Here is an 11,299-nt window from a genome sequence, read left to right as displayed (position 1 = left end):
TTGTGTTAATGATCTTGAGGGTTTTAGCATTCATTCTTCCATTAACAAACTTTCACTAAGAGCCTAATTTATACCAAATGTAGTAAGTGCAGAAATGAAAAATATACTGTCTCTAAGCATATCTATAGTTTAAGAAAGGACTCAAATGTGAAAAAAAATATATCCCAACCTGATATTCTATTCCATACTGGTTTGTTGATGATCTAGCACCCAAAGTACAACATGAACTCCACAAAAGCAAAGATTCCGCTGTGCTATGCTATGTTCTCAGCAGGGACACAGAGCTTTCTCAGAATAGGAACTAAAAATCTTGAATCAGAGAGATCCAACACTGACGGTCCCTAAAGGAAAATGCCTCTCTGTCTCTCCAGGTCTCACCCCACATGATGCCCATGGATTTGGGAAGGAAAGACCATGTCAAGCACCAGGAGGCTGACAAGCTTTCCCTGCACAGCTGCTCTTTGTAATTAAATCAAGGAAACAAAGACTTGCTGGGTTCTCATGGTTTGGGTTGTGGAATTGGAGCATGTTTTGTAACAAAACTTCTTGTGTATAACTAGACCCATGTCAATGGAAAGAGTCAACCAAACCAGCAGTGTCTCTGAATTCATCCTCCTGGGACTTTCCTCTCGGCCCGAGGACCAGAAGCCACTCTTTAGCCTCTTCCTCACCATATACCTGGTCACCATCACAGGAAACCTGCTCATCATCCTGGCCATCCGCTCAGATCCCCAGCTCCAGACTCCCATGTATTTCTTCCTGACTTTCCTGTCTTTCACTGACATTTGCTTCACAACGACCATTGTCCCCAGAATGCTGGTGAACTTCTTGTCCCATAAGACCATCTCCTATGCTGAGTGTCTGACTCAGATGTATTTTATATATGCCTTGGGAAACACTGACAGTTGCCTTCTAGCAGTCATGGCCTTTGACCGCTATGTGGCCATCTGTGATCCCTTCCACTATGTCACCATCATGAGTCACCACCGCTGTGCCCTGATGGTGGCCCTCTCCTGCTCATTGCCTCACCTCCACTCACTGCTACACACACTTCTGCTGAATCAGCTCACCTTCTGTGACTCAAATATTATCCATCACTTTCTCTGTGATATCAGTCCTCTGATGAAATTGTCATGCTCCTCCACATTTGTCAATGAAACTGTGATGATGATAGAAGGACCTATTCTGTTAGTGACCCCCTTTCTATGCATTACTTTCTCTTACATACGAATCCTCACCGTGGTTCTCAAAATTCCCTCAGCTGCTGGCAAACGCAAAGCCTTCTCCACTTGTGGTTCTCATGTCACTGTGGTGACACTCTTTTATGGAAGCATCTTCTATGTCTATTTACAGCCTGTGTCCTCCTACACTGTCAGGGACCACATGGCAACAATTGTCTACACAGTTTTAACCTCCACACTAAATCCTTTTATCTATAGCCTGAGAAACAAAGACCTGAAACAGGGCCTGAGGAAGCTGGTGGTCAGGAGCAAATTCCAGGCAACATCCCCTTGATTAACACATGATGGACTATTCTCTCCTGGAATCTGTTTCCTACTGGTTCTTGGTGAACAATCAAACTCTTGGAGGTTAGCCTCTTTGCCCCATGTGAGACAAGGCTGCTGTGGGCACTTACATCCATGGATGAGGACCCATCATTTTGCTCTGCTTCTGCTTAAAGCATGATACACTCCCTCACTATTCCTCCTCTTTCCTAGGAAAAGTCATCACTCTCTCATCTTCCAAACACTGCTTTAAACTAATCTTTTTCCTAAAGATATTTCCTGAACACATTTCTTTCTTTTATGAAGACTTATTCTCTGAAATCCTTTGATTTCTCTATATTACTAATAATAATTAATGGGTTTTTTTCCTTTTGGGGCTGCACCCACAGTATATGGAAGTTCCTAGGCTTGGGGTCAAATCAGAGCTGCAGGTGCCAGCCTACACCTCAGCCTCAGTAACGTGGGATCCAATCAAACTGCCTCTGTGATCGACACAACAGCTCATGACAATGTCAGATCCTTAACCCACTGAGTGAGGCCAGGGATCAACACACTTACTCCTCATAAATACTAGTTGGCATCATTTCCACCGAATCACAATGGGAACTCCTGAATGTTTAGTTGTTGAATGTCTGAAAGGAGAATGAAAAGATAGAGGGCAGAGGAGAAGTACACTGTAATGAATTTTCATTTAGAGGTCTTTTAAAATTTCTCATCTTTCTCCTTCAAACAATTTTTCTTGCTTAAAAATTATGCTTTCACTTTACTCTTATCTTTCTATTCTTCTTTTATTATATTGCTAGAGTGTTATATTTTCAATTTGTTCATTTTAACCATACAATTAAAATTTGCTAATGGCCACAGAGAACAAGACTCAAGAGTGATAATATAAAATTATCCATTTCACTGTGAGGTGTTGAAACCTTTCTTCCCTCCATCTATCCCTAAATGTATATGTTTATAATGTATGATTTAATACTCTATCCTAGAAACTCCATCTCTTAAGAGTCTAACTTGAAGGTTATTATCATAATTGTATATTGAATAGAGTGTTTGTTAGGCAATCCCAGTGTGTAACATATAAAAATTGGCAGAAACCTAAAATCATATCAATAGGGAATGGTGAAACTACCTGTGATTAACTATATAGAATGTAACAATATGCAGCAGGCTGAAAGAATCTCTATTACTTTCTTGAAATGTCATTAGGTAGGAAAATTAAGTAGAACATAGTATAAAACTATGACTCCATTATGTTTTTTAAAATTATATGATATATATTTGTATAGACACTGGAATAAGGATGGAAGTTGGGAAGTTCCCTTCATGGCTCCGTGGTTAATGCATCTGACTAGGAACAATGAGGTTGTGTGTTTGATCCCTGGCCTTTGCTCAGTGAGTGAAGGATCCAGCATTGCCATGAGCTGTGGTGTAGGTCTCAGATATGACTTGGATCCCTCGTTGCTGTAGCCCTGGCATAGGCCGGCAGCTACAGCTCCGATTGGACCCCTAGCCTGGGAACCTCCATATGCTGTGGGTGCAGCCCTAAAAAGACAAAGAAAAAGAAACAGAATGGAAGTTGGGGGGACAGGGGAGGACAGAGAGTGAGAGAAATTCTACTTCTTTGCATATATTTGTAATGTCTGAATTTGTTCAAATAAATATTTATAGCTCATGGAATTTAAATCTGTTAATCAATCAGACGACCAATGCAATGGTAAAAGATTTTCTTCACAATATACAAGCTGAAGAGAAACTTTCTAGGTGCCTGCAAATCTGAAAAGCATCATTGTTTATCTGTTTCACCTAAATGATAATGTGATAGGATAAGGATTCTATGAATCAAAACTTTTATAATTTTGAAGATCTATGTCACTATTCTATTGCATCAAGTCTTTTCAGTGAGAAACAAGAGGACTTTTTTTTTTTTTTGTCTTTTTGCCATTTCTTGGACGGCTCTCACGGCATATGGAGGTTCCCAGGCTAGGGGTCTAATCGGAGCCGTAGCCACCAGCCTACACCACAGCCACAGCAATGTGGGATCCAAGCCACGTCTGCGACCTACACCACAGCTCATGGCAACGCCGGATCTTTAACCCACTGAGCAAGGGCAGGGATTGAACCGGCAACCTCATGGTTCCTAGTCGGATTTGTTAACCACTGCGCCACCACAGGAACTACCAAGAGAACATCTTAATGTATCTTTGTGATCTCCTCCCCTCACCACAGCTAATAGGTACTCTACACTAAATACATCCATGCTGCCACTGCTTAGGCTTTAGGAAAGCAGATGCTGATTCCACCCTCTTTACTCCAAGTCTGAGTTCCAGGTGTGACTCAGAAATGAATCTGACTAGTATCCATGAGGATGCAGGTTCGATCCCTAGCTTTGCTCAGTGGGTTAAGAATCCAGCGTTGCCATGAGCTGTGGTGTAGATCACAGATGTGGCTCAGATCTGGCATGGCTGTGGCATAGGCCAGCAATTACAACTTAAATTCAACACCTAGTCTGGGAACCTCCATATGCCACAGTCCTTTAAAAAAAGACAAAACAAAACAAAACAAAACAAAACAAAAACATAACTTTACACTCAAAAGAAAAGAAAAAGAAAAATCAAAACCTCAAGTTAATAGAAGAAAAGAAATAAGATCAGAACACAGATAAAAAAAATAGAGACCTAAAAATGAAGGGAAAAAGATCAATGTGACTAATACGTGTTCTTTTGAAAAGATAGAAAAATAGATAAACCTTTAGCAAGACTCATCAAGGAAAAAAAGAGAGAGGTTACAAATAAAATCAGAAATAAAAGAAGAGGAGTTAAAAACAATACCACAGAAATACAAAGAGCCATGAGATTACCACAAACAATAATATACCAATAAAATGGATAGAAGGAATAAATTCTTAGAAATATACAAGATTCTATATTGAATCAAGAAGAAATACAAACTGTGAACAGATTAACAGTAATGAAACTGAATCAATACTCAAAAAACACCCAACAAACAGAAGTTCAAGAGCAGATAGGGGATTTCTAACAAATATATAAAGAAGAGTTAAAAAACATCTATCCTTGTCAAACTATTCCTAAAAATTGAAGAGGAAGAATTCTTCCAAATTCATTCTACAGCCCACATTACCCTAATAACAAAACCAGGAAAAAAAAAAAAAACAGAATAAAAAAGAAAATTGTAGTCCAAAATTGCTAATGAACATAGATACAAAAAAACTCAACAACATATTAACAAACCAAATTCAGCAATAAACTTAAAAGACCATACAGGAATTCCCACTGTGGCACAATGGGTTAATGATCTGGCATTGTCTCTGTGGCAGTGTGGGTGTGATCTCCAGGCCAGCACAGTGGGTTAAGGATCTGGTGTTGCTGCCACTGTGGCATAGATCACAACTATAGCTGGAATTCAGTCCCTAGCCTGGGAACTTGCATACACCACAGCTTGAGCCATTTTGTAAAATGCTACTAATAGTGGGAAAAAAAGAGGGAGGAAATAATCCAGATGTAAAATGTATATTAGGAAATTTGTAAAGGAATATATTCAAAATTTAATGATTATTAAGATGGAAGATCAACCCCTAATTGGATGATAGAGATCCTAGTGTTGCATAGGTGAAAGACTTATGTTTTTGTACATCAAGTATTTTAGTTACTGTATCAAGGATTAATTTTTAAAGAAATTTTAGTCATAAGTAATAACAAGTTTTTTGACTCTGTCTCCTAAGGCAAAATAAAATAAAATAAAATAAGCAAATGGGATCTAATTAAATTTAAAAGATTTTGTACCATAAAGGAAACTGTGGAAAAATGAAAAGACCACCTACTGAATGAGACAAAGTATTTGCAAATGATATGAATGATAAGTGTTTAAAATCCATATGGGATTAAGATGGAAGAATAGAAGGACTGGAGCTCAACTTCTCCCCTAAAATCAACAAAATTCACAACAAAAGGATGTGCATCCCTCACCCAAATGGACCAGAAACCTTAAAAAAGATAGCCTATTCCAGAAGACAAAAGGGAGGCCACATCAAGAGGTAGGAGGGGCGATTTCAAGACATAAACAACCCCATACCTCCCAGGTGGGAAGCCCCACAGACTGGAAACTAACTGGTTCACAGAGACTCACCTACTGGAAGGAGAGTTCTGAGCCCCACATCAAACTCGCACCTGTGCAGCTCTGGCACTGGGAGAAAGAGCCCCTGGAGCATCTGGCATTGAAGACCAGTGGGGCTTGTGCACAGGAGCTCCACGGGACTGGGGGAAACAGAGACCCCATTCTACAAAGGCACACACAGACTTTCACGTGCACTGGGTCCCAGGGCAAAGCAAAGTCTCCATAGGAATCTGGGTCAAACCTAACTCCAGTTATTAGAGGACCTCCTGGGAAAACAGGGGTGAGTGTGGCTTGTTGTGAGCGAATGCACTGGAAGCAAAGCTCTCGGGAATATTCAGCAGCCTGCCCTGCTCTGCCATTTTGAAAAATCTGGCCCCACCCATCAGTCAGCACTGAGAAGCCCCAGGGCAAACAACAATCCAGGTGGGATCACAGCCCCAACTCTCAGTAAACAGGCTACCTAAAGAACCCTCAGGCACACAGCTGCCTCTAATCCCATCCAGAGACTAAGCCCCACTCACCAGAGGGATTAGAATCAGCTCCACCTACCAGTGGGCAGGCATCAGCCCCTCCCATCAGGAAGCCTACAGCAAGCCCCCCATACCAACTTCAGCCACAGGGGGGCAGACACCAGAAGTAAGAGAGGCTACAACTCTGTTATCTGTAAAAACATCACCACACCAAAAACCTATACAAATGAAAAGACAGAGAGCTATAACTCAGATGAGGGAGAAAGAAAAAAAACAACAGAAAATCAGATAAGTGATCATGAGATTCTCAGCCTCCAGGAAAAATACTTTAGACTGTTAATACTGAAGATGATGCAAGGCATTGGAAATAAACTGGAGGCAAAGATGGATAACTTACAGGAAACACTGACCAAAGAGATACAAGATATAAAACTTAAACAAGAAGAGATGCAAAATACAATAACTGAAATAAAAAATTCACTAGAAGCAGCTAACAGCAGAATACAGGAGGCAGAAGAACGAATAAGAGAGGTGGAGGCCAGATTGGCCGAAATTACCGATGCAGAACAGAAAAGAGAAAAAAGATTGAAAAGAAATGAAGACAGCCTCAAAGAACTCTGGGACAAGGTTAAATGCACCAACATCTGTATTATAGGGGTGCCAGAGGAGAAGAGAAAGAGAAGGGGTGGGAGCTTGGGGTAAATAGACACAGAATGTAGCCTTCAGGATGGATTAGCAATGGGATCCTTCTGTTTAGCACTGGAAACTCTGTCTAGGCACATATGATGGAACATGTAATGTGAGAAACAAGAATGTATACATGTATTTGTAACTGGGTAACCATGCTGTACAGTAGAAAATATATATATATATATATATAAATGATGAAAATAAATAAATAAATAAATAAAATACATATTCTAAACAAAAAAAAAATTCAGTAAAGCTGCTTGATGCTAAACTAGTCCACAAACTATCATTCATAATGGTGACCATTTTTATGAAACATAGGCTAAGGGCTTTACCCATGTTTCCTAATTAATACCATGCATCATCTTTACATGCCCAGATTTTTTTCAAAAATTGCACTACTTCATTATGAATTTGTGTTCTTTGGAGATCCCTTAGTGGCTCAGCAAATTACAAACCCAACTAATATCCCTGGCCTCCATTACTGGGTTAAGGATCCATCATTGCTGCACTGTAGGCCACAGGTTCTGCTTAGATCCCTTGCTGCTGTGGCTGTGGTGTAGGCTGGCAGCTGCAGCTCCATTTCTTCCCCTAGCATGGGAATTTCCATATGTCACAGGTAAGGCCCTAATAAGAAAAAAATTTTTTTGAATTACTAGTGATTCTATCCTTGATCAACTGGTTAAGGTGGCCTCTGCTAGGTTCTCTACATTAAGTTATTATTTTAACCTCTGTAATTAAGCATCATTTGGTTGATATTTTGAGACTATATAGCCACAACACTTTTCTTAATACAATTCTACCCATTATATCTAACATCCATTGATGATTCTCATATTGAACACACTTTCAAATGTGGTGGCTGAATGGTGATTGTATAATTTGATCATTTCCTCCATGTTCATTAGCTGTATTCTCCTATAGGAAGGAGCTTTCCCCTTACTCCACATTCTTTTCTTTCATTAATTTATTTATGTCATCATGGACTCATGAATTCTTATTTATTGTCTTAGTTGTAACCCATTACTGATGTTATTCATTTTGAAGCTCTAATCATTCTAGATTTGGCCAATGGGAGCCCTTCCAGATGGCTCCTGTGTCCCCATGATTCATTGACCACGTTTTATTTTCAAGCTCAGCAAAATTTCCCTGGTCTTATCATGTCCTGGCCCCAGCCCTAGAATCTGCCATTTTTCTAAGCCACTTTGGTTCCTGTTAGAGGAGACTGATACTCAGAAATCAAATTTGGCATTGTGCGTGTTCATTGCTTACAAGGCTTCTAAATGATCTCAGAGAATACAGCTGGGAAACATATATAAAAGAAACACAGGATGTAGAAACTAGAAACAAGCAAACTAAAGCAATGCTACCCATAAGAAGTGGGTCAGGGGTGGGACAGAAAGAATGGGAGATGGGAACCAGAATATATTGATATATAATTTCAGTCTGTTTATACATATTACAACCCATGAGTTCAAGATGATATCTTCAATTCTAGCTCAACACCACAGAGTTCTTTCTAGCCTCTCTTTTTCCACATACATCACACCTTCTCCCAATAGAGTCAGTGCCTTTTTCAAAACAAGTTTACTTATTTATGAAAGCTTTGAATATATGGAATTTCAGAATCTTATATTGAAACCACTGTTAATGACCAACTAACTTAAGCTCCAAAAAATGAGCTTACCATAAAATGTGCTTACAACATTTTTGTTATTGTGAGAGTAGTATACAGACAAAATTCACTGTTCAATAATAACTTAATTACTTTATTTTCCCCTTTACTATGATTATGGTATTAGCTCAAAATATAGTTAGGCTCATTTTTTGCTTTATTCTATTTTCCTTTATTTTCCATCACCTTCTTTTTATTTTTTGGTAGTAAAAGATAACACAGTCAAAACTACACAAATAAATATACTCATCTCCCCATCTTTTCTATCCTATTCCCACTCCAACCCCTGTAGATAAACAGTCTCATTAGTTTCCAATTGATTCCTCATGTGTTCCTTCTTCCTCATACACTGCCTTCCCTTCTTTTTCACATAGGAAGTAGCATGCTATAAATGCTCTTTTATGCACTGCTTTTTTCCATTTAATAATTTATATTGGAAATCCCTGCATATTGATTCATAGGTATCTATGCCACTATTTCTTCATAGCTGTGAAGTACTCAACTGCATCAATGTTCCATAGTTCGCTTTTGAAGACCTAGAATAAAATAGCAGTGATGAATGTACTAAATGCCACATAATTGTATACCTCAAAGTGTTAAAATGGTAAAATTCATGTTGTATACAATGTTATACCAAAATAAAAAATTTTAAGAAAAAGTAAGTCATAAACTCTACATGAAGCACAGAAAGGAATTATAAAATAATAATAATGTATGGTTAATTAGTTAATTGAGGGGCTATGGAATAGAGAAATATATATTTAATTACTGAAGAGACAATAAATATGAAATCAGTTGTCTCAATTACAAAACAAATAGAAACATGGAAAACATAGATTCAGACACATTCTGATTACATTAGATGTTAAGAGATCAAATTCTCCAGAAATACAATGATGGCCAAGGTACATAAAAAGAATAAAACTGAACTTACACTGTTAACAAACAATGCTTTACAGCTATAAAGACATAAAAATGTTTAAAGCGTTGGAAAAAAATTTCATGTAAACACCAACTAAAAGACAGCTGGTATATTAATATCAGAAGTAAAGGAGTTGTGAAGGTAGGAGCCACTGCTAAAGACAATTCTCCCCTCATTATAAATGCAGTGGTATGCTAAAAAATGAATAATAAATGGCCCTTCATCATAGGAGAGCACTATTTTGTAGCATGTGCCAGTTTACATAGCGTAATTATGCCCATTGTGCCTGATTTCATTCCACCAGCTTTGTGTCACTGACATCAGAGCTGAAAAGAGATGTTAGCAATCAGCTTGCAGCCAGTGCAAGCCAATTTCAGCACATTCTACTGAGAAGAATCAGTCCACAAGGAGCAGAACATGATGCTAAATTGGTGTGTTATCAATAACCTAGTATGAAAAATATATAAGCAAAAGCTGACACATCTAAAAGGAGAAAAGGGCAAAACCACAATCATTATTATGTGACATATATTGCATAGTGTTTTCCACATATTTTAAAAGAGATGATGGAGTAGAAAAATAAATAATGTTTAGCAATGAAGTAACAAACTGAACCTTATTGATATATTAACACCATGTATGATGACTGAATGCATATACATTTGAAGTTACAGAGTTGCCAACCACATGATAATTTTAAAAGATTATCTCACTATGCACATGACTACCATGTGAGGATTTAGTGATTGTCACTTCAAGAAGTTAGCCCTATTGACAAATATCTCAAAGGCCTGTTTTATGTCTCTGTTCCTGAGGCTGTAGATGAAGGGGTTCAGCATGGGAGTAACTACTGCATAAACAAAGGAAGCAATTACGTCTTTGTCATTAGATTCCCATGATGAGGAAAAAAAATAAACACTAGCAATTGTTCCATAGTATATAGATACCACAAAGAGGTGGGAGCCACAGGTGGAAAAAACTTTAAAGAGACTCTTGGTAAAAGAGACACTCATAACTGCAGTCCCTATATGAACATAAGAGCCCAAGATACTACTCAAAGGCAGGATGAAAATTGTTCCTCCCACAATAAAGATGACTAGCTCATTGATGGAGGTGTCTGAACAGCTCAACTTCAGGAGGGAAGTGAGGTCACAGAAGAAGTGTGGGATGGTATTGGCAGCACAGAAGGACAGTTGGGCCAACAGGAGGGTGTGCAACAGAGCAAGGATAGAACAGAGAACCCAGGACGCAGCTACTAAGGAGACACACAGTTCCTGCCTCATGACAGTGGTGTAATGGAGAGGCTGACAAATGGCCACATATCTGTCATAGGCCATCACTGCAAGAAGGAAATTGTCAAGACAACCAAAAAGTAAGAAAAAATACATCTGGGAAATGCACCCTGCATAGGGGATGGATTGATCATGAGTGCGCATGTACATCAGCATCTTAGGGACAGTGACTGATGAAAAGGAGATGTCCGTGAGGGCCAAGTGGCTGAGGAAGAAGTACATGGGGGTGTGGAGGCGAGGGTTCAGCCTGATGAGAAGGATGATGAGCAGGTTCCCCAGCACCGTGGTCAGGTACATGCCCAGGAACAGGGCAAAGAACATGCCCTGATGCTCTGGCTGGATGGGGAGCCCCAGGAGGAGGAACTCAGACATGCTGCTCTGGTTCTCCCTCCTCATGCTGTTTTTCCCTCACCTGGGAATTGGGGAAAGTGGGAAATGTCAAAGAACATGCCATAGGATTATACTCATTTCCATTGTACTATGAAAGCTCTTAATTTTTGCTACATTTCCTTTTGTCTTAATTGTTGCTGAATGAATCAGCCTTTCCAATTCTGACTCCAATAATACTTCAAAACCTCACATTAACCAAGGCTTTTTGCCAAAGAAACAAA

General features: G+C 39.0%; 2 protein-coding genes across 2 annotated transcripts; one reads left to right on the top strand and one right to left on the bottom strand.

Moving 5' to 3' along the window:
- Positions 1–564: 564 nt before the first annotated feature.
- Positions 565–1,515, top strand: LOC110258969 (olfactory receptor 1L8-like). The gene has a single exon (XM_085014319.1). The coding sequence runs from the start codon at positions 565–567 to the stop codon at positions 1,513–1,515; it is 951 nt and encodes a 316-aa protein (XP_084870445.1).
- Positions 1,516–10,145: 8,630 nt separating this feature from the next.
- LOC110258973 (olfactory receptor 1J4-like) lies at positions 10,146–11,084 on the bottom strand. Its single transcript, XM_085012490.1, has one exon. The coding sequence runs from the start codon at positions 11,082–11,084 to the stop codon at positions 10,146–10,148; it is 939 nt and encodes a 312-aa protein (XP_084868616.1).
- Between the last annotated feature and the right edge of the window lie 215 nt (positions 11,085–11,299).

The sequence above is a fragment of the Sus scrofa genome, chromosome 1 (genome assembly GCF_054392235.1).
Source record: "Sus scrofa isolate SSC_HxYL_T2T_F1_AM1 chromosome 1, Sscrofa_HxYL_maternal_Yorkshire_Landrace_v2.0, whole genome shotgun sequence".
NCBI lineage: Eukaryota > Metazoa > Chordata > Mammalia > Artiodactyla > Suidae > Sus > Sus scrofa.
The sequence above is the reverse complement of the archived record's forward strand: the minus strand, read 5'-3'. Positions and strand labels throughout refer to the sequence as shown.

Excerpts from the sequence above, each read along its gene's own strand:
- LOC110258969 (XM_085014319.1), top strand. The coding sequence starts at position 565 with ATGTCAATGGAAAGAGTCAACCAAACCAGCAGTGTCTCTGAATTCATC.
- LOC110258973 (XM_085012490.1), bottom strand. The coding sequence starts at position 11,084 with ATGAGGAGGGAGAACCAGAGCAGCATGTCTGAGTTCCTCCTCCTGGGG.